Below are 24451 nucleotides of genomic sequence, written 5' to 3'. Positions count from 1 at the left end.
CATGAGTTAAAACTGTAAATATTGTTACATGAAATAAATGACAAGTAAGTTGCCATCTTCTATTTTGGTCAAATTTGAGAAATTACCCAGGACTACAGAAGAGATTCATCGATACTGATCTCTCCAATTGGTGGAGTAAATGCTTCCATTTCATGTAGAGAAGCTTATAGCATCAAAACAGCCGGCCTTTTGGTGAAACTCTGTCCTGCTGACCAAGATGCCACATCCAAGCTAGTCCCATTTATCAGTAGTTGGCCTATAATCTGCTAAACCTTTCTTATCTTTTGAATGTTGTTATTGTCCCGCCTCAACCATTTCCTCTGGTAGCTCATTCCACATACACATACTACCCTTTGTATTAAAAAATGCCCCTCAAGTTTCTATAAAGCCTTTCCCCTCTCATCTTAAATCTTTGCTATCTAGTTCTTGATACCCAAATCCTGGGAAAAAGATATTACTGCATTTATATTTAGCCTTCTTGAAATGTGGAAAATCGGGGATTAGAAAAAATTCATCAGATGAATGGTATGGACCTTTAGGCTGTCAAATTAGTACATTGTTAAAATTGTAATTTTTGCCATTAGATACAAATAGGAACTGTGTAGTTTTATTAAATAGTTTTATGGTTCTGAACATGCAAATTTTCACTGAAGGCCTGCAATGCCATCATCATTTGAAAGTAGTCTCACTACTTGGATAATGAGCAGGGCTACTTTCTGATTACGGAATTATCTGGTTGACAATAATCACTGTGAATTAGACAATGTTTATCTGAAACCATGGATCTGACTGCTTGTTGGTAAAAATATATTCCCACAAAAGACCCAGATCTTAATTTTGGACAACAATTTGTTGGAATAAGATATTCATGTAATTCTACCAAATATCAACTCTGTGGTGTTTTAAAATACTTTGAACACTGGCAGCCAATAGTAACATCATTATCTCGAGGAGGTATAGAGAATGACATTTTCTGGTCTAGAAATCTGTTAAAGCTACATTCAGATCTGATACAGTTTTGAGAGGCTGATTTTCCACACACTTTATTGCTTAGAATTTCAGTGAAATGAATTTCAGAGGCAGAATTCAACTCACTGACTCAACTAAATAATACATTTATAGCTGCCAACTGGGGGTGAATTATGAGGCAAATTAGTTTTATATTCACCAATCTACTGACTTGGAAATTAAGAGAACTCAATTTAACTCTTTGATCACTGTGTCTAGTGATAAGGAATCAGCCAGTATGTTAGAATATGGCTTACAGCAGTCTGTTTCATGGAAAATAATCTCTATTTAAACCTCAGATTTGATTATTTCACTAACATTATGCATTGATTGGAAGATCTTATAAATAAATTGAGTGGGGACCAAATATAGTAATGTTGTCTTCATATTTCATTAGTGGGGGAATTTTGAAATCACCTGGGCTAGATTCAGTATGATTTAAATTAAACCTTATTTTAATCTATCAATATCTATAGATCGGTGATGTCTACTCACCATTCAAAACTGGAATTGTCACTCATCTTCAACATTCATATTTGTTGGAATATAAGTCAGGATTTAGACTAATCTTCAGAAGATTTCCCATAGAAAGTTGATAATTTAGTTTTGAAATAGGAATCTTCTTTCTCCCCCCCCCCACCCACAACATCACACCCACCACTTCAGAGACAAGCAGAACAGGCTCACAAAGTTAACAAAATGTTAAAAAAATTGAAATAAAAACAGAAAATGCTGGAAACAATCAGCATATCAGACAGCATGTATAGAAGTAGGTGTACTGAGTGTTTCCACCATTTTTGTTTATATTCGAGGAGTGAAATGGCTGAATCCTGATACTGTATTCCCATATTTAACTGTTCTGTATGAGCTAGGTTCTGTCATTACTTTCTGTGTTCAGGTGAAATTTGACCTGCAGCAAGAGCGCCAAAATTAGTGCCGCTTTAATACAGCAAAAGTGCTTCACAAGATAATTTCAAACAAAAGTTGATGCTGAATCACCCAAGCAGATATTTGGGTCTCGTTAGAGATGAGTTTTAAGGAGCATTCTATCGGAAGAATGAGAAGTCGGGAGTTGTAAGAATTTAGGGAGTGAACTAATTGCCCAGAATCTAGGTTGTTGAACCTAGTGATGCTTCAGTGATGGAGCAAACAACTTGGATAAGAGATAAATTACAGGATTTGGTAATGTGCAGAGATCTTGAAGGTTGAAAATCCCGACTCAGTTCTTCACCAATGTCACAAAAATTGGTGGTGTGGTATATAGCTACCAGGATAGTTTCAGGCTACAGAAAGATATTGATCAGCTGGTAAATTGAGGAGAGCAATGGCAAATGGTATTTTAACTCTCTTTATTCAGCAAGTTTGCACTCTTGAAAAGTGCAAAATGACATATTTTAGGTGGTCAAATAAAGATAGGTCATATTCATAATATGGTTGATTCCCGGGCATAGAGAAACAGATAGATCTTGGTGGTAAGGAGGTTGGTCTTCATTAGACAGGGCATAAGTTACAAATGCTTGGATGTCATGAGTACAGTTTTATAAACAATTAATTAGGCCACCTGGAATATTATGTGCAGTTTTTGTCACCGCAGTGATTATGCTATAGCATGCACCTCTGATAGAGTGCCTCAGTAACAATAGAGGCTGGGTTTGTTTTTCATGGAGCAGAGATGATTGTGGTACGATTCAGGGCTGAGGTGAGGGAGAGAAGGATAGATCAGGGCCCGAGAGATTTAGAGGGGCTAGAAGGAGGAATTTTCTTCATCTGGAGATGTCGGTACTTGGAAAACTCTTTGGTGGTGATGGAGACTCTCACAACATTTAAGGACAAGTATTTATTTCACCAAGGCATAGAAGGGGTGAAGAAAGTTGGTTGCTTGATGTTGGCATGGACAAGGTGGACTAATGGACATGTTTTTGTACTTACTGTATGAAAGACTGTATCTCACTTTTCACCATTATTGTTTTTAAACTTGGGATTAGAGAATATGATTAGGTACTTTACAATGCCAAGTCTCAGTCCAATATCTTATTGCAGCAAAATGTTTTCAGGTCATAAACTAAATAATGAACTGAACCATTCTCTCATGAAGTAAAAGACTAGCCATTCCTAATCAGACAATCTGCATCCTTGCCCATTAAAGTGAATGTCCCGTAGCACAAAGAATTGTTGTAATACTGTAAGCTTAACTGAATCAGAAGCAAGGTATCTTAAAAGTTACCAACCAATTAATTCTTTAGTTAGGCATTAATATATTAAGCTTTAACTGGCTGCTTTTGTGCTTAGTCTACACTCATCAGTAATGAGATTAAATTGTCAAATAAATTTGTAGATCATGGAAAGTTTGTACATGAGTAGATAAAGTGGGCCAGGAAATTTTTTAACAGGCATCTAATTTTAAATCAGTCTTTCTTGGTCCATCAAAAATAGTGGCTCAGAATTTAAGATATTTTAAGCAGTGGATGGAATAAATTCTTAGAACCAAAGATCAAGTTTGAGTTTAAGTTCAAGTTCAGGTTTAAGCTTAACTGTCACTCAACCATACATGGTATTTTTTCTTCTGGTTGTCCGTTGTGTATGACAATCCCAGAAAACCTGTGCGGGAGAGTTTTTAAAGTGGAAAAGCTGTTGTACTAGGGCAGTTCCACTCTCTCGACTTCAGAAATCTGGGTCTAATGGTATGAGCAAGCATCACAAACTGGGATCTTCCTTGGTTGCAGTGGACGACCACAGTGTTATCTGTGCCTTATCATGACCTTTGCTCTCCACCAAATGTTGCTGTACTGCCTTCCTAGCCATTGCATCTCACTGTAGATCTCATCCACCTAGTTGGCTGGAGCTGACTTGGCAGGCTAGGACAGGCATATCCCTATCTCACTGGAGTGTGAGCCCACTGGCTACGCTCACCTATTTTATCCCACCTGCTGAAGCAGTGTACCAGGGTGTGGCCACTGTCGTATGCAGACAGCTACTTGGAGCCAGAGGTGAGAGCCGAGATTCTGGCAGGAACCAAATTTGAGTCAGCTGCCCTGAAATGCACACTGCAAGTTCCTTCACCAAAGGTGCTACCTCTCCCTAGACATCCCATACACCCACACAAACAAAACAGCATTCCTCCAAGGCCAAGTTGCAAAACATAGTGCCAAGTCATGCACAGCACAATGCATATATCGCATATATGGCTTGTAATGTGCAACTGAACACTGATTTTCATACCTAATGCTTTTTGATAATGAAACATCCTGTAAGTATAAAAGGCAGATATATTTAATATGTTACTCCCAATGTACTTCGCAAAAACCAGATTCTTAAGAATTGCTCTTAATTTGCTCCTATAAGTTACTCCTGATTTTTGTTATTGATGGGGAAAATGGTCTTGGAATCAAGCATGGAAGCTCCAATGTCTTTTTTTGATGCCCAGCTTCAAACCATGAATCTACACTAAAGGTTCAGACATCCTGTAATAGGGATTCATAATAGCAGTCCGAGTCACAAACATGTAAGAAGCCACGGAAGAGAATTGTGTCCACACTTGACTACTTTGTGGCACTGTTATTTTTCTCACAATGAGCAATACATATTCTGTAAGAATGGAAGTGTACTGAACACAATTGGACTTATCAAACAGTGGAAACATTTTGCCTGTACACTTTTAAACCTTGAAATCTGAATGCAACAATGGCTTGTAAAGCAAATCTTATGTTTGTGTTGTTCTTTTGACAGCCCGGTGCTGTCCAAAATCTTTTTGTAGTCAAGGAATTATTTTTTGTGCTGTAGTCAGTATTGTAACATAGGAAGGATAAAAGGCAATTTGTACAAAGCTTTTATGACTTTAAATAAGCAATAAATATTGGTCAGGAGGTAGCTCTACCATTCATCATCAAAGTTTGACCGTAAGAAAATAAGCAATGGTGTAGTTTACCATCCTATCCTTCTACCATACCACCTGCACTGTGATTGTCATCCAGCTTTTTGTGGTTTCAGAGGAGTGGTGTTTCCATACAGGCTGTGATGCAGTCAGTCAATGTACTCTCCACTACTCATCTGTGGAAGTTTGTCAAAGTTTTAGATGTCATGTCAAATCTTCGCAAACTCCTAAGGAAGTAGAGGCATTGCTGTGCTTTCATTGTAAATGCACTTGGGTACTGGGCCCAGACAAATCCTCTGAAACAGTAACTCTGTGGAAATTAAAGTTGCTCACCCTCTCAAACCACTTCAAGCAAATTACAGCGTTTTCCACTTTGATACACCCTGTGAAGCCAAACTAGGGAGAGGGAGAGGGAGAAGGAGAGGTTGTATTCATGCATGTACAGACATCTCAGGTCAATTGGATATTTCCTGGTCTGCAACTTACTCTAAAAAGGCAGCTACAGGAAGATGATTGTTCTGAGATGTATTTTAGATTCAACCCACCATCCATATTCAGATCTGAATACTGCTTTTAAAATAAATTTTTACTATATTGCATATCTCCTGAATATGCCCTGTCAGAGGACATGTCAAATGTTCTGGAAAGGAAAGCCATATCCTGGGAACAGATCCAGTGGAGACAAAGGAACAGAGAAAAGGGAATAGCATTTTTATAGCCAACAGGTTGGGAAGAGCTATAGTCAAGATAGCCGTGGGAATCAGTTGGTTTATAAAAGATGTCAGTAGGCAGTTGTCTCCAGAGATGGAGACAGAGAGATCAAGAAAGGGGAGCAAAGTGTCAGAAATGGTCCAAGTGAATTTAATGGTAGGGTGGAAGTTTGAAGCAAAGTTGATGAAATTGACAGGCTCAGCATGGGTGCAGGAAGCAGTGCCAATGCAATTGTCAGTACAGTGCAGACGAGTTGTGGAGTATTACCAGGGAAGAAATGAAACATAGACTATCTCTGTGAGGAGTTTGATGTTCTCAGAGATGAAGGATGTAAAGTTGCATAGACTGTTCCATGTAGAATAAAGTTCATAAAGCTGAACTTTTAAAATAAGCTGCTTGAATTTGTGTCTGATTAGAAGCCATCTGCTTTCTGATGTATTACAGCAAGGAAGAATTAAATGTAAGTGACTGAAAAGTATAAGCTGGCAGGCTCACCAGTCACGCCAAATTCCTGTAACCAATTCCCTGGTGCAGGGAAAATTAAGGGCAGTTTTTATCACTTAAATCTGAAATATTGCTTACGCAAGTGAAGCATATCAGAGCTATGCAGAGTGCCTGCAGACTTCCAACTCTTTAACTTGTTCAATAATCTGCCATTAAAATTTTTTTAAATTTCCTACCTGTTGCCCGTATTTCAGTTAACTTTGTCTATCATCTGTTTGTTATCTCTAGCTAAGAGAACTGGCAAACAAGTTTCCTTCTCAGTGCTTTTATTGGATGACACATGCAGGTATTTTTAATTAACTTGCCCAATGAGTGATATTCCCCTCTGGCAAATAATGTGATGATTTCCCCAGCTGACCTGATGACCTGGTGGTATAGTAAGCATGATTCACTGTGGATAAAATTCAGGCACTACCGTCCTCCTCAGGTCAAATTACCCTGCTTCTAAATGTTATGTTTACCCTTGTCGTTCCTAAATCCCGAGAATCTTCTTGTCTTACAGCCCTCTGCTTTCTTTTGATTCTGGCCCATTGTGCGTCCTGCCATTATTCCCAACATTGGATGCCTTGGTCACTCTTCGATTCCTCCCCGCCCCCCACCCTTCTTTCTCCATTCTTTAACATGTCATTAAACTTGCCATTTCACTAAATGGTTACTCATTAACTCAGCCTGAATATTCCCTATGGCTCTGAATCAAATCTGTTGATATTTTACGCTAGTACTGTAATGGTCCATTAAATAAATGGTCCATTGTTTCAGTTGTCTTATATTTAGTTGAACCTTACAAGTTTCTGGTAGGAGCAGTATTTTGACGAGAAACAATCACTGGACTATTACAAAAACAGATTGACCTCGGTTTATGGAGTAAGATACTCTGAGTAGTTCTGTTGCCACATAGTCCTTACCGATCTACTATCTCTCTGAGGAGTTTGATGTTCTCAGAGATGAAGGATGTAAAGTTGCATTATTTTCCCATTAGATTTGTGTGTGATAGCATGGTGAGTCTTGATAGTCTCTTTAGCCCTAAAAAAATTTTTAACAAGTGTAGGGATTCCATACTCCTTATATTTAAATGTACGTTTAATGGAGTAAAGTATCAAGTTAAACTTGATAGAGAGCCACAGGTAATATTCAGGTTGACTAGATGAGTAAAAATTTGGTGAAAAGACAGTGTTATTATGAATGTTAAAATGGAGAAAGAAGAAAGGAGAAAATTGAAGAGGGGCCAAGACAACAATGTTGAAAATAAAGCAAGGATGAACCATTTCAACCTCTGATCAATCAACCACAACCTTACTGTCTGAGCTTCCCCCTGATTTTGAACCCTAATCTCCTTAATTTTCCCACCTACCTCTATCTCAGATGCATCCCTCCTATCTCTGTCCCCTGGCTTCCAAATTGGATGGCTAAAATTATGAAAACAAAAGAAAATGCTGAGTTTACCTGTCTTCCAGAAAACATCATGCCTCTTGGCCTTACTCTTTTCTCTTCGCATATTCAAGCTAAGATCAGGAACTGCGCATCTTCAACCAAATTGCTTAAGGTAATACACTGTTGCTTTCTTTAATTATACATATCCCGGATTTCGTAGAGGGCTCACCTTGAAATAACTTCTCAGACATTTCATGTTAAAGGCAATGGAAACTCCAAGGGCAAATGGAGGTGCTATAAAAAGCTGGAAGTTCACCCCTTCAAAAATAGCAAATAAATAACCTAAGCCAATGAACTCTTACTGAAGTTAGCTTTTCTAGTGTGGTAAAAAGTGTACAAGGAGACGGCCATAAAAGGAGAAGACACAGCTATCAAGGAATATGCCTCATCTGTTGTTGGCCAAATCAGCGAGTGATTTAACAATTTTGGTACCTCAAGAACAGTCATATCATGGCCCAGCCAAAAGTCCTGGCTGAACACAGAGGTGTACTCTATAGTAAAGATCCTAGGACACAACAGAACAGCTCTCAGAGCAGCTAGGAGAAACTTGATCTTGCTCATCAAAAGGGCAAAGGCTGCCTAAGTCCAAAAATTTCAGGAACACCCTTCTGATAAATAACTCCAGCATATGTGACTGGGCATCAAGGGCATTACTGACTATGCAAGGAAAAACGGTGTTGACTGTACCAGTGATTTCCACCGCCCCCCCCCCCCGAAAATCCAAACAACTTTTATGCACTTCAAGGCATGCAACACAATGTTGGCCATGAAAGCTGCACCCTCCCAGGTGAGCAGCCACTGTCTGTAACAGCAGCAGACATGAGAAGGACTCTGCAAGGAGTCAACCCCTGTACAGTGACCGGGCTAGGCAACCTCCAAGGCCAAGTACACAAGAGGTGTGCACACCATCTCACTGATGTCTTCACGAACATCTTCCAACACTTCAGGCATCTAGGCTGCTGCCCCCACATGCTTCAAATCAGCCATCATCATCCCTATGCCAAAGAACTCTACACTTTCAGAACTAAATCACTACCATTCCGTGGTCTGTTGCCAATCATCATGAAGTACTTATCTAAAACTCCATTCCTGCCACATTTAACACTCACCAGTATGCTTACTACTCTATGACAGGGGTGAACAAACTGTTACGCCTCAATCTTAAAAAAAAAAGCATTGTGCAAAGAGGTGTTGGACTTCCTGATGGACAGACCTCAGATAGTCAGGATGCATAATTGCTCATCCTTCCCCAACATCCTCAACACAGGTGCCTCCCAGGTCTGTGTGCTGAGCCCACTGCTGTGCACTCTGCTCACACTGTGACTGCATGGCCAAATACCCGAGCAATCACATCGATAAAGTTCGCTGATTATCACGGCAGTAGTGCGGCTCATCACCAACAAGGATTAGATGGCCTACTGAGAGGAGGTGGAAAAACTCGAGGCTTGACGCTAGGCAAATAATCTCTTCCTCAGGGTCAACAAGACAGAGATTATTATTGATTTCAGGAGAACTCGCACCACTCACACCCCTACCCCACCCCGTTAGATCAGCAACACACCAGTGGAAACTGCAAGTAGTTTCAAACTCCTAGGAATGCACCCACTCACAGTGCCAGGACATACCCGACCCAGTCAAGAAAGCTCACCAATGCCTCTACTTTTTCAGGAGGCCAAAGAGAGCTGGACTTTACACATCCACATTCTCGCCATTCTACAGATGTGCAGTAGAGAGCATCCTAACAAGCTGCATCACTAGTTGGCATGGAAACTGCTCTTCAACGGAAGGCTTTTATCTATGTGTTACCTGCCAACAGCAAGAACCACTCAAGCAGAAGCAGATTTTCATGCTGCATAAGAGGTCTGTTCTAGCACAAGTTAAAGAGGCACTAACTTAGTCAGTCCAGAATTTTGGAGTTTGCCACCCAAATCCTTTTCTGTAGTATTCCCCTTCAGATTGTTTCCCCTTCCACATTTTCTGCAGGTCTAAGTCAAAACCCCACTCCAATTGCATTTAATCATATCTTTCGCTCAGTAGCCAATTATGACCGCATCACCAATGCCCTAACTGAGCCTGGGGCTTGATTCCACCATTGTATATCGGTAATTTAATGTGCATTTTGAGATGTGGAGCATTTTAACGTGGGTGCCTATAATATTTGGACATCTAGAAAACGTGTGTTTTCTTTTCATGGGTTTTTTATTGTTTTTTTCTAATATGGTACTATGTGACTATGCATTTTCTTTAAATGACAGCTCCTTTCTTGACCTGTTTATTTTTCTGAGGCAGTAATTAGATAACAAAAAATATCTGCTTTCTAGTTTAACCATTTAAAAATCTCAGGTTGTTGAGCACTGTAAAAACAAATGCATGTATGCGGCTTAATCACCTGGAGGATGCAACTTTATCGGTGGCAGGAATGAGGAGTAAGCTTTCTAACAGTATGGAACATCAACTAAAGTCAAAGTCAGACTTCTTGTCATCTAAAAGTATGCACAAGTGCAGTGAAAAACTTGCAGTAGCATTCACAAGAAAACATCAATTAAACAATTAGAACAGTAACTGCAAAGTGAAGTTAGCCTGTATCTGTGAATTCAGTGACATCTTACTTACCTGCTGATATCAGGACATTTCTGAACAATTGCAATTTTTTCTTTGGAGCAAAGAAGGATGAGAGGTGACTTGTAAGGTTTTAAGTGGACAGAAACTGCCTTTTTCCCAAGGCGGCAACGGCAACACCATCGACCATAATTTTAAAGTTGGAGGTTTGTTCTTTACACAGGATTGTGGTGGTAGAGGCAAATACATCAGAGGCATTTAGGAAACATAGATGATAGAAAACTGGAGGGTTATGTATGAGGGAAAGGTTAGATTAATCTTATAGTAGGTTAAAAGGTCAGCACAATATCATGGGCTGAAGGGCTCATACTGTGATGTCACGTTCTATGTAATCATCATTCTTGATGAACATTGATTTTTCTAACTTGTGACATGTTTTCCCATCCACCTCCTACTCTGATCACTTACCTCTTCTCTTCACTGGGCTATTATCTCCACCTGGTGGCCCTCCTCCTTCCCTTTCTCCCATGATCCACTTTACGCTCCTATCAGATTCCTTCTTTTGCCTTTTCAGTCCTTTTGCCTTATCAGTCCTTTTGCCTTTTCCAGAAGAAACGTCCCAGCTTTTCAGTCCTTTTGCCTTATCAGTCCTTTTGCCTTTCCCAGAAGAAACATCCCAGCTTCTTCACACCCCAACCCCACCTCCGTCCACTACCCACCTGGCTTCAACTTCCCCTATTCCAACCATCTTATTCTGGCAACTTCCCCCTTCCTTTCCAGTCCTGATGGAGGATTTTGGCCCAAAACGTCGACTGTTTGTTCATTTCCGTATATGCCGCCTGACACACGGAGTTTCTCCACCATTTTGTATGTGGCACTTCAAACATATATGTCTTTTCAATCATGTTGTTTGTGCGGGCTGTGAGTTAGTTATATACAGACCGAAGCAGATTGATACACAATTAGTACAATGCAGGTTCAAATCAACACCAGTGCATTTATTGCCTTTAACCTTTACAGTTGCTGATAAGAGCTGTCCGCTCCAGCTTCAGGGACAAATGGCCCATTGACACTTGCATTCTCAGTTTATGTTGCTTGCAAATGTTCTCAGACTTCATGATGAGTCACAAAGCACAAATATTGGATATCACAAACTCTGACACTTGTTTAGAGGTCTTTTTAAGTTGATGTGATTAAACGGATTGAACTCATGTTTATTGAACATCAGCTGTTTCAACATGTACACTAAAATTTGCGCTGGGGATGTCACAAGAGATCTTCAGTTAGCACCCCACATCTGATAAGACTGAAACTGCCAATGTTTCTTTGCAGCAGAGATAAACATCAAGTGCTGTAATTGTGATCGTCTTATAGTTAAATGGATAAAAACTAAGTTAAATTTTCTCTAATCCGCCTTGATGAATTCTATGAATTGAAGGAGAATTTAATCTGTTGTAGCCTGATATGAGAGTTTAATGAGTCACCTTAGGTCAATGATTTAATGCAGAATTAAAACAGTATTTCAGTGAAACTTGACCACTTTATCCCATCTTTTGTAATAGTTCATTCCTCCCCTGATTCTGAGTCTATTCTGACATTGTCCTGTTTTGTTACATTTTGAACAACTTTTCAGTTTAACCTCTTTTTTTCTGGCTTAATTATTATGGGATTACTTTGGAGTTGACCAAAACTTTTTCACATTGATGCTGTGAGGTAGTTGCATGGATCAATAGATGTGTTTCTTTTAATTTTTACTTTTAAACTTATCAAAACTCTAATTCTGAAAATTATTCTTTCTCTGTGTCATTCCTTTGTTGCAAATAATGGCTGAACAATTCAAGAAGACTTCAACGTTTCTGGCCTTAAGTTAATTAACAGCAGTGTGTGATTAGAATTGCTTCCAGCTATGTGATCTGTTCTTTGGTTTTCTATTTGTTTTTGAATAGGCTAGCTCTTTTCCCTGGACATAAAGAAGCAGAAAGACTTTGCCACCATCTACAAGGAAGAAATAATTGAATTCAAGTAATGTTTTACGCGTGCACTCGCTAAAGTTTTGAAGATTGAGGGGAGATCTCATTGAAGCCTACTGAAAATTGAAAGACTTAGATAGAGTGGATATGGAGAGGATGTTTCCAACAGTGGGAGAGTCAAGGATGAGTGGGTACAGCCTTATAATAGAAGGACATTCCTTTAGAGCAGAGATAAAGAGGAATTACTTTTGCCAAAGAGTGGTGATTGTGTGGAATTTATTGACACAGACAACTTAGATATATTTAAAGCAGGAGCTCATTTGTTCTTACATTGGAAGAGTGTCAAAGGTTGCAGGGAGAAAGCAGGAGAATGGGGCTGAAAGGAAAAATACAGTAGCCATGGTTGAATGGTAGAGTAGTCTCAATGGGCCGTATAACTTAATTTTGTTCCAATATCTTATGGTCTTATGTTTATGGTCTTCTATAAATTCAGGATGCCCTAAAACGCTGTGTTGTCAGTGCCTTTTTAAAGTCCAATCATTATTATAATGCAGGGAATCACCGATCAGCAACCTCTAACCATAAATACTGTGGTAATGTTTTTCTGAGAATGAGAAACAGACGTTGGCTGGGATCATCTCGTTTACCAGGACAGCACATGGAGCACTGGCTGCACCCTCTCAGTTTTGCTCTGGATGTCAGGCTGTGTCTTTGTGGCAGAGTTTTTGGATTGGGATTGGAACCTTAACATTCTGACAGATCATCAAGCACCACTCCCACATACCCAATTTTGGTTTTTGATTGTGTACCCACTCTGGATATTTATCATGACATCCCCCTGCTCCCCTGAACTAAATTTTCATCATATGGCAGGTAGTCACCCTTTATAGTAAAGGGAACAGAAAAAAAATAGTTTAGCCATTTGCCCAAGAACATGGCTTCACCCTTGGCTCTGGAGTTCAATACCAATTCAAACTGGTCAGCTGGACAAATTGATCTCTTGGCAGACAATGGGTTTGAGTAGAAGACAGTAATATTTTCTATGTATACAGAGGTTTGATTATCCTTTGTAGCTTTGCAGTATCTCCTGCAACATTTTGCAATGTTTAATGGATAAATCATGAAGGGCTGCTATCAAATGTCTTTAGCACCTTCAACTGAGGATGAATTTATAGGTGTTTGTGCATCATACACTCAAAGAGACTGAGTGCTACAGCACAAAAACTTGCCATTCAGCCCATCTAGTCCATGCCAAATCTGTAATCTGCTTAGTCCTGTCAAACTAGTCCCAGGTCATAGCCCTCTTGATCATTCCCATCCATGTACCTATCCAAATTTCTCTAAAATATTGCATTCGACCCTGTATCTACCCCACTTCCGCTGGCAGCTCATTCTACACCCTCAACACCCTCTGAGTGAAGAAGTTCCACTTAAACATTTCAACTTTCACCCTTAACCCATGAATTCTTGTTGTAGTCCTTCACAATCTAAATAGGAAAAGTCTGCTTGCATTTACCCTATTTATATCCCCATGATGTTGTATACCCCGAACAAATCACCCCTCATTCTCTTACTTTCCAGGGAATAAAGTCCTAATCTATTCAACCTTTCCTATAATTCAGGTCCTCAAGTCATGGCAACATCTTTGTAAATTTTCTCTGAACCTTTTCAATCTTATTTATGTCTTCACTGTAGGTAGGTAACCAAAACTGCATACAGTGCTCCAAATTAAGCCTCACCAATGGCTTATATAACTTCAACATAACATCCCAACTCCTGTACATTGATTTATGAAGGTTAATGTACCAAAGCTTTCTTTGCGACCCTATCTACCTGTGTCGCCACTTTCAAGAAATTATGGATATATATTGTCAGATCCATGTTCTACTGCACTCCTCATTGCCCTACTATTCACTGTACAAGTCCTACCCTGGTTTGGCCTCCCACAGTACAACACCTCACACTTGGCTGCATTAAATTCAACCTGCCATTTTAAAATCATTTTTCAGCTGGTCCAGATCTCACTGCAAGCTTTGATAGTCTTCCTTGCTGTCCACTACAACCCCAATCTTAGTTCCAACCACAAATTTGCTTATCCAGTTTACCACTTTATCGTCTGGATTGATAAAGACTGAACATTTTAATTCCACGTCCCATTCCCATTCTGATTGTCTATCCATGGCCTTCTCTATTGTTAAAATGAATCCAAACTCAGGTTGGAGGAACAACACCTAATATACTGGCTGGGTAGCCTCCAACCTGATGGCATGAACATTGACTTCTCTCACTTCCGATAATGCCCCTCCTCCCCTTCTTAACCCATCCCTGACATATTTAGTTGTTTGCCTGTTCTCCATCTCCCTCTGGTGCTCTCCCCCCCCCCTTTCTTTCTCCTGAGGCCTCCCGTCCCATGATCCTTTCCCTTCTCCGGCTCTGTATCACTTTCGCCAATCACCTTTCCAGCTCCTAGCTTCATCCCACCCCCTCCGGTCTACTCCTATCATTTCGCATTTCCCCCTCCCCCCTCTACTTTCAAATCTCTTACTATCTTTCCTTTCGGTTAGTCCTGACGGAGGGTCTTGGCCTGAAACGTCGACAGCGCTTCTCCCTATAGATGCTGCCTAGCCTGCTGTGTTCTACCGGCATTTTGTGTGCGTTGTTGTTTGAATTTCCAGCATCTGCAGATTTCCTCGTGTTTGCACTGTAATCTGTATACAGTCCATGACCTCATTGCTCTGTGGCTTCACATCTATTGACTGTGTCTGTCTCCTGAGTAAATACAGATGTAAAAAGTCCATTTAAGATCTTCCCCCACTTATGCTCCCTCAGTAGATTACCACTCTGATCTTCCAGAGGACCAATTTTGTCTCTAGCTAGACTTTCACTGGTAATATATCCATTGAATCCCTTGGGGTTCTTCTTCACCTTTTCTGCTGGAGCAACCTCATGCCTTCTTTTAGTCCTCCTGATTTCCTCCTTAAGTGTTTTGTTGCAATTCTTATGACCTTCAAGCAACTATTTTATTCCTACCTGCCTATATCTGCTATACGTCTCCTTTTTTTCTTAACCAGGGCCTCAATATCTCTTGAAAATTAAGGTTCCCTAAACCTGTTAGTCTTGCCTTTTATTCTGACAGGGACATATAACACTCAATACTCTAAAATTTTCACTTTTGAAGATCTCCCACATACTAAGTAAATCTTTGCCAGAAACAGTCTGTTCCAATCCACACTTGCCAGATCCTTTCTGATACCATCAAAATTGGCCTTTCACAAATTTAGAAGCTCCTTCCAAGAAGTAGACCTATCCTTTTCTATAATTACCTCAAAACTAATGGTATTATGGAATACAGTGTTGGGAAATGTATGATAATGTATTTTGGTAAAAAGAACAGTAGTGCAGGCTGATGTCTAAATGGAAAGAAAACTCAAACATCAGAGGTGCAAAGGGACTTCAGAGTCCTTGTGCAAGATCTCCAGAATGTTAATTCACAGGTTGAGTCTAGTAAAGAAATACAATGTTGGCATTTATTTCAAGGGGAATAAAATATGCAAGCCAATAATGCTGAAGCTTTATAAGATGCTAGTCAGACTGAACTTGAAGTATTGTCAACAGATTTGGGCCCCTTATCTCAGAAAGGATGTATTGTTATTGGAGAGATTCCACAAGAGGTTCACAAGGATGATTCCAGGAATGAAGGGATTAACATATGAGGAGCGTTTGGCAGCTTTGTGCCTATACTCACTGGAATTTAGAAAAATACGTAGGAATCTCATTGAAACCTACAGAATGTTGAAAGGGCTAGTTAAGGTGGATACGAAGAGGAGGGTTCCTCTGGTGGGGGTATCCAGAACTAGAGAGCACAGCCTCAAAATTGAAGGGTGACCCTTTAGAACAGAAGTAAGGAAGATTTTTTTTAGCCAAAGAGCAGTGAATCTGTGGAATGCTCTGCCACAGACTGTGGTAGAGGCCAAGTCCATGGGTATATTCAAAGCAGAAATTGATAGATTCCTGATCGGTTGGGGCATCAAGGGATATGGTGAGAGGGCAGGTGTGTGGGGCTGAATGGGATTCGGGATCAGCCATGATGGAATGGCAGAGCAGACTCAATGACCTGACAAGCCTAATTCTACTCCTATGTTGTATGGTTTTATGATCATTAGATGCAAAAATGTCCCCTACACAAATTCCTGTCACCTACCTTATATCATTCCTGAATAGGAGATCTTATTAAATTCTCTGTAGTTGGGACTTCTATGTACTGATTAAGGAAACTTCCTGAATACATTTGACAAACTCTTTCCCAAACTCTTTGCAGTATGGAAGTCCCAGTCCATGTGTGGAAAGTTAAAGTCACCTAGTATCACCACCTTATGTTTCTCACAACAGTCTATGATTTCTCTACAAATTTGCTCCTCTAAATCTTGAGGACGCTGGATGGCCTATAATATAATCCCATTTATGCAGTCATACATTTCTTACTCCTCAGTTCTACCCATAAAACCTCATTAAGCAAGCTCTCCATTCTGTCCTCACTGAGCACTGCCATGAAATCATCCCTGACTAGTAATGTCACCAGTTACCCCCCCCCCTTTAATCCCTTCTACACTATCACATCTAAAATAAGGGAACTCCAGAACACTGAGCTGCCAGTCATGCCCCTCCTCAAACCAAGTTTGATTAATGTCTACAAATACCATAATTCTCCATGCTGATCTATGTCCTAATCTCCATCACCTTTACTACTACAATATTCCTTGCATTGAAATATACCCAGCTCAGAACATTGGACCCATCGTGCTCAACCTTCTGAATCCTGACCTTGTTTGTAGACTTACCAACATCTTTCTCCACGACCACCCCACTATCTGGACTTCTGGTACTCTAAGTCCCAAACCCCTTTAACTCTTGTTTAACTCCCTTCTCCACCCCGATACAGCACTAGCAAACCTTCCTGCTAGGATAGTAGTCTTCCCCCAGTTCAGGTGCAAACTGCCCCTTCTGTACAGGTTCCACCTTACCTGGAAGAGAATGCAGTGATGCAAAAATCTGGGAGTCTTCCCTCCTGCACCCTCTCCTTATCCTTGTGCTAAACTGTATGATCTTTCTATCTCTGTCTGTGCTATCATGTGGCAAGAATAGCAGTCCTGACATCACAACCCTGGCAGTACTGTCAGTTAAGTTAGCACTTAACTCCCTGAACTCACATTGAAGGCCCTCATCACCCCTCCTAACCATGTCATTGCTACCAACATGGACCACAGCTTCTCACTGCTCACCCTGCAACTTACGAATGTTGTGGACTTGATCCAAGATGTTCCTGACCTTGGCATCCAGGAAACAACATCCATCTGGGAACCTCGTTCTCATCCACAGAGCCCCTTTTCTGCTGCCCTAACCAATGAATTGCCCTGTCACTACTGCTTGCCTCTTCTTCTCCCTTCCAAGCTGAACCACAGAGCCAAACTGAGTGCCAGTGACCTGACTGCTGTGGGTTTCCCCTGCTGAGTTATTCCACCACCCCATCCAGCTAGCAGTATTCCTGTAGTTGAGTGGATCGCCCACAGAGTACTCTGTATCTGAGTACTGTAAAAGTACTCAGTATCTGTGTCTTGTATCTACAGTGTAACTTCCTCCCTGTGTGTCCTTGTCCATCAGCATCTCACCCTTCCAAATGATCTGGAGTTCATCCAGTTTCTGTTCCAATTCCTTAACATGGTCTGTTAGAAGCTGGAGCCAGATGCACTTCTTACCGGTGTAGTTGTCAGGGATACTGGAGGTCTCCTTGCCTTCCCATATCCCACAAGAGGAACATTCCACTATCCTGCCTGGCATCCCTACTGCTCTAAATATGCAAACAGAAAGAAAGAATAAATAATGAATCAAAATCTGCCTACAGCCTAGGCCTCTCCTCATCGAAGCCTCGTTGAACCAAAGTCTCAACTCCCCACACTTCCACTGGCCCACTCACAGAATGACCACTCTGCTTAATCCTAGCATCTTTTTATTGCACCTTGCTAAGTGCTCAATTATGCAAAATGCAATGTCTCCTCAGGAACGGTGCCTCAACTCACTTCTTTTAAGCACTCTATCCCTCTACACTATCCAGTGTGTCCTCAGGATCTGTAGCACACAAAGTGGATGCTGTGCATAGTTATAATGTAAAGGACATGTGTTTTTCTTGGCCCAGAGGCATTTGATTATATAGATTTGCAATGCACGCCTCTACCAACCAGATGGCCAATTGTACAAGTATACTAATGTGCTTTTGTTCTTCTCAGCTTTCACCTGTCATCTCACAGTTTGTTGACATTTTACTGAAAGCAGCAGACCTTTGAAGTGCTTGCATACTGGTCAAGTGCCGAGCACAGAGATTCTGTTGCTGCCCTACCACTGACTAATCTGTTTGTCAGATTTGATGAAAATATTAACCATGTGAAAAGCTACAGCATCTTTTGTTTACAAATGAATAATGGCAACTTACTTTTGAAAAACCCACATCCACTCCTTACTCATCTTTATTTTTTAAAGTGATGAGCACAGAGTGAAACATTTACAGGCCTGAAGAGCCATCATAAAAGAACAAACAGTGCATTTGTGACTCAGCCTGCCTTCAAGGGTAGCAGAAGGAACAGGACCTGTTACTTCAACCCCCACAGGTGACATTGATCCGCAGCAGTAGCTCGGACTCAAATTCATAACCCCTTGAGTTTGGAGGACTTTACCCTCCAATGAATTCTGACCACTTTATGCAAAGTAGATATGCTCCCTAAATGGCCAATATTCAGATGACAACATCCAGGATATGAAATTGCTATGTTGTGCCATTTTGGGAGATGTAGAATTGTGCAAATTATAATCTTCTAACATTGCAATACAATCCCTAATACTATTGCAAAATCCATCCAAAAAATTTATAATGCTATCATTATATTATTTGCACCTTGAAAGATGTTTCAAGCAATCATCAGTCTTTGTAGGAGCAAAAGGGTATAGTGATCATGGACTCCGTCCACCCAACCGTCAATCACTGCTAAGTAGATTGGGTAAAAATTCCTCAGCATTACTCCATGGTGCAACTAAAAGGCTTTGTTTGCTGCTTTTTACAAATTAAGCCTGTCTCAAATTACTTTTCAACCAATAAAGTATTTTGAGATATAGTCCCTTGGAATATCAGGAAGTGGTGCTGATTTAGACAAAGCTCCCCTGAAGAATTAATAATAGATGATCTATTTTCTGTGTGATATTCAACAAGAAATAACCTGGCCAAACATGCTTTAAATAACATTTCAAACATGTTTTAAGGGTCAGAGAAGGGGGTGAATGGGGAAGACAGAAAGAATGTGACAGGGTGAAGATTAAGTGAGACTGAAAGATATGATCACTGTGGGTAGGAAACTGGCTAATTGAATTAGTATCTCTGGGCAGATGTTAAGTAAAAGAAGAAATATGAAGAGAGTGAAACAATGCTGAAATTGGGGACCAGCACAGAAAAAGGGTTGTCCATCCAGTTCCTGCTGAACTATTAATCTAGCTAGTCCCATTGAACTACACCTAGACCATAGCCCTCCACAACACTCCCATCAATGTACCTAACATAATTTTTCTTAAATATTGAAATCAAACTTCCACTGGCAGCTTATTCCATAATCTCATCACCCTCTGGGTGAAGAAGTTCCCCATTAGTTTCCCCTTAAGCAACTTCACCTTTCACACTTAACCCATAACCTCTAATTCTTGTGGAAAAAGCCTGCTTGCATTTGCTCTAGCTACATTCATCATAATTTTGTACACCACTTATTAAATCTCCTATGCTCTAACAAATAAAGTTCAAAGCAAATTTATTATCTTTGTACATATATGTCACCATATACAATCCTGAGATTAATTTTTTCACAGGCAGTCCCAGTAAATACAAGAAACAATAGGATCAATGAAAGACCACACCCAACATAATGGACATCAACCAATGTGCAAAAAGAACACAACAAACAATGAAAATACAAAGAGAAAAAAACTAAAAATAAATAATAATAATAATAATAATAAATTGAGAACATCAGGTGAAGAATCCTTGAAAGAGTCAGTGAAGTTATTCTCTCTGATTTAAGAGCATGATAGTTGAAGGGCAATAATTGTTCCTGAACCTGGTAATTTCTTCCTGATGTCAGCAGAGAGAAGAGAGCAGGCCTGGATGGAGGTGGTCCTTGTTGATGGATGCTGCTTTCCTGTAATAGCACTCCAAATTGATGAGCTAAATGTTGGGGAGAGCTCTACCAGTGACGAACTGGACTGTGTCCACTACTTTTGTAGGATTTTCTGTTCAAGGGCATTGGTGTTTGCATAGAGGGCTGTGATGCAACTAGTCAATATTCTCTCCACTACACATCCACTAAAGTTTGTCAGTGTTTTAGACGACATGCCAAATCTTCACAAACTTCTAAGAAAGTGGAGATGTTGCTATGTTTTCTTTGTAATGGCACAGGACAGATCCTATGAAATGATAACACCAAGGAATTTAAAGTTGCTGACCTTCTCCATCTCTGATCCCCCAATGAGGGCTGGCTCATGGACCTCCAATATCCTCCTGCTGAAGTCAATAATCAGTTCCTTGGTCTTGCTGACATTGAGTGAGAGGTTGTTGCTGTGGCACCACTCATCCAGATTTTCAATCTCCATCCTATGTGCTGATTTGTCATCACCTTTGATTCAGCAAATGACAGTGGTGCGTTCACCAAATTGAAATATGGCTTTGGCACTGTGCTCAGCCTCACAGTCATACATTTGAAGTGAGTGGAGCAGGAGACTAAGCACATAAGCCTCGTGGTGCACCCCTGCTGATGGAGATCATGAAGAAAATGTTGTCAATCCAAACTGATTGAGGTCTGCAAATGATGAAATCAAGGATCTAATTGCACAAGGAGGTATTGAGCCTTGGACCTGAATTTTGTTGATTAGTTTTGAGGGTTTGAGGGTTTGATAGTATTGAATGCTGAGCTATTGACCTGTTGTGAAGATGGGCAAGTTTGAGTGGATCCGCCATTTCTCTTGCAGGAGTTGATATATTTCATTACCAACCTCTCAAAGCACTTCATCAAAATGGATGTAAACACTACTAGATGATAGTCATTGAGGCAGGCTACTACATTCTGTTTAGGCACTGGTATAACTGAAGCCTGCGTAAATCAGGTGGGCAACTTAGACTGCCAGAGTGAAAGGTTAAAGATATTGGTGAACTCTCCAGCTAGTTGATCAGCACAGGTCTTTAGTACTCGGCAAGGTCCTCTGTCTGGGCTGGGTCTGAAGGATGCTCTCACATCAGCCTCAAGAGACTGAAATCACAGAGTCACTGGTGGTTGTGGGAGTTCATGAAGGAGCCTCCATGTTTTGATGGTCAAAGTGAGCATAAAAGACATTGAGATCATCTTGGAGCAAAGCCTTAATGTTGCTTGGTTTCACTTTGTAGGAAGTGATGGCATTCAAGCCCTGCCACAGCTGTCCAGCATCATTATGGAACCTTTGGATCTTGCTCCTTAGCGTCTGCCTATTTGCAGGTTGGAGGAGGAGACCAAAGTGATTAGGTTTCCCATCAGGATTGTAGGTTAGGGTCAGAAAGTCCTAACCTATTCATCCTCTCCCTATAATGCCAGTCCCCAAGTCCTGGCAACATCCTTGTGAATTTTCTCTCTCCTTGTTCAGTATTTTGATATTTTTCCTGCAGGGAAGTGGACAGAACTGCACACTGAGACAATGAGGCCTCAACATTGTCTTGAACAGCTTCATAACGTTCCAACTCCATATTCCAATACCTTCATTTATGAAGACCAATGTGCCAAAAGTTCTCTTTACAACCCCATCTACCTGTAACATCACTTCCAAGGAATTACAGATCTGTATTCCCAGATCCCTCTGTTCCACCACACTCCGTTGTGCCCTGCCACTCACAGCGTAAGCCTACCTTCATTTGGCCTCCAAAAGTGCAACACCTCGCACTTGTCTGTATTAAATTCCGTCTGCCATTTTTCTGCCCTTTTTCCAGCTGGTCCTAATCCCACTACAAGCTTTAATAGCCTTCCTCACTCTCTGCTACACTCCCAATCTTGGTGTCATCCACAAATCTCCTGATCCAATTAGCCACATAATCATTGATATGGATGACAAACAACAATGAACCCACCACCAATTGCTGTGGCACTCCACTAGTCACAGGCCTCCAGTCAAAGAGGCAACCATCTTCTATCACTCTCTAGCTTCTCGCACAAAGCCAACATCTAATCCAATTTACTATCTCATCCTGAATGCCAACTGACTGAAACTTCTTGACCAACCTCCCATGTGGGACCTTGTAAAAGACCTTGATAAAGTTCATGTAGACACTATCCACTGCCTTGTCTTCATCAACTTTCCTGGTAACTTCCTCAAAAGACTCCATAATATTGGTTAAAACAACAACACACACAAAACGCTGGTAGAACACAGCAGGCCAGGCAGCATCTATAGGGAGAAGCGCTGTCGACGTTTCGGGCCAAGACCCTTCATCAGGAATATTGGTTAGATATGATATACTGTGCACAAAGCCATGCTGACTATCCTTAATCAGTGCCTGTCTATCCAAATACTTATTCTGCATGCCTGCTCCTTTAGAATATCTTTCAATAATTTGCCCACTAATGATATCAGGCTCACCGAGCTATAATTTTCTTGCTTATTCTTAGTACCTTTCTTAAACAATGGAACAACATTAACTATCCTCTAATCCTCTGGTACCTCACTCATGGATAAGGATGTTTTGTATGTCTCTGCTTGTGCCCCAACTATTTCTGCACTTAACCTCCCATGAGGTCTAAGAGAACACTTCCTTCTCTGTAATCTGCATATAGTCCATGATCTCACTGCTGTTTTGACTCATTTCTATAGCTCTGTGTTTGTTTCCTGAGTAAGTGCTAATGCAAAAAAATCCATTTAAGATCTCTCTCTTCACTTTCAGCTCTTTGCATACAATGGTGCTGGAAGTTTGTGAACCCTGTAGAATTTTCTCTATTTCTGCATAAATATGACCTAACACGTGATTAGACCTTCACATAAGTCCTAAAACTGGATTAAAAACAACCCAATTAAACAAATATCACAAAACATTATAAATGTTCATTTACTTATTGAGAAAAATGATTCAATATACGCAATTCTAAATATTTCCGATTTTGACCTCTGACAAAAATATGTAGCTGCCAATATCAGTAGCATTTGAACAGAGAATCTGCACTGAAATTCATTCTTGAGCCGTTTTATTTTGGCAACAATTCTATCATCAGTCATATGTTAATGTTTATCACGACCCATAGAGGTAGTTTGGAATTATATTTTGTTGCTTCCCTCGTCAGATTTCAAACAGATTTTCATTCTGTCCGGTATAATTTTTGCCTAATGAGTCTCTGTGTGGTATATTGCACGATTCCACATTTGACAGATATGGTGCCATAAATATTAAAAGGATAAGATGTCCCCAGGAGAGAAATGAAGACTATCTATCCACCCATGTTCATAAACAAATCCTCTCAACTGGCTGTGTTACAGGCTTATAATGCAGAAAATCAGATCTGCTGTTGTCTCCAGAGTCTGTCTTTTAGCACAGCGTAGCATTGCACTTCGAGAATGCTAAATAGTGCTTGTTGATCTTTGGTGAAATCATTGGCTTTGGGCTCAACTCCAAATTTGAGAGATTATCACATTTGAAAGCCTGGCCCCCGCCAGCACACAGTAGCACTACTATTGATCAACTATTGGGTCTGGTTGGATAACACAAACACAGAATAAAGAAATCTTGTGTTGATTTTTCGCCTGAGCTTCTCACTGTGAATTGTAATTACCAAGCATTAGCACTGCATCTAAATAACTCTTCATAATCATGTTGTACATTTTATTGGATAAACAATGGATGATAATATGCTTTCTAAAAGGAAATATATCAGTTTGTGAACAGGCTTACTTACGTTTACTAAACCTTAAGAATTTCAAGACTTATTTTACATGTAGTTGCACAAGGCTGCCATCCCTTTCTTCCAGTGCAGCTTTTGATAATGAGCTTTTATTTTATCTATTTTATAAACAGATAAGATTGTGAGATGGAAGCTGCTAAAGCATGGACAAGCAATCTAATACTCTTTTGCTGCACATCATCATCACTAAACTATGTAGCTTAACTGGGAGGCAGTGATATCATAAGCTGTTTTACCCAGCCCAGAGGAGAAAGTTGGTTCATGATGCATTTCCTTCTCATTGTGCTAGGTGTGACTAAGTTGGTGCACCTGCCACTAGAGCAGAGTGTTCTGTGTTCAAGATTCAGACCAGAAGCATGAGCACATATACTATAAATTTAGTCTGACACTAATGCAGTAGT

General features: G+C 40.3%; 1 protein-coding gene across 4 annotated transcripts in view; it reads left to right on the top strand.

The window, feature by feature from the left end:
* Positions 1–24451, top strand: part of LOC132403001 (ADP-ribose glycohydrolase MACROD1-like) — a 1163451-nt gene that overhangs the window by 930305 nt on the left and 208695 nt on the right. For 3 of the 4 annotated variants that reach the window (XM_059986201.1, XM_059986200.1, XM_059986199.1), the window contains 2 exons: positions 6323–6380; positions 7549–7637. The exons of the other annotated variant lie outside the window; for it this stretch is intronic. In XM_059986201.1, the coding sequence (XP_059842184.1) occupies positions 6323–6380; positions 7549–7637 (147 nt within the window). The remainder of the gene's footprint in view (positions 1–6322; positions 6381–7548; positions 7638–24451) is intronic. 4 annotated transcript variants of the gene reach the window in all.

This window comes from Hypanus sabinus, chromosome 12 (assembly GCF_030144855.1).
Source record: "Hypanus sabinus isolate sHypSab1 chromosome 12, sHypSab1.hap1, whole genome shotgun sequence".
In the NCBI taxonomy this organism is placed as follows: domain Eukaryota; kingdom Metazoa; phylum Chordata; class Chondrichthyes; order Myliobatiformes; family Dasyatidae; genus Hypanus; species Hypanus sabinus.
Note: the sequence above shows the minus strand (reverse complement) of the source record. Positions and strands in the feature narration are given on the sequence as shown.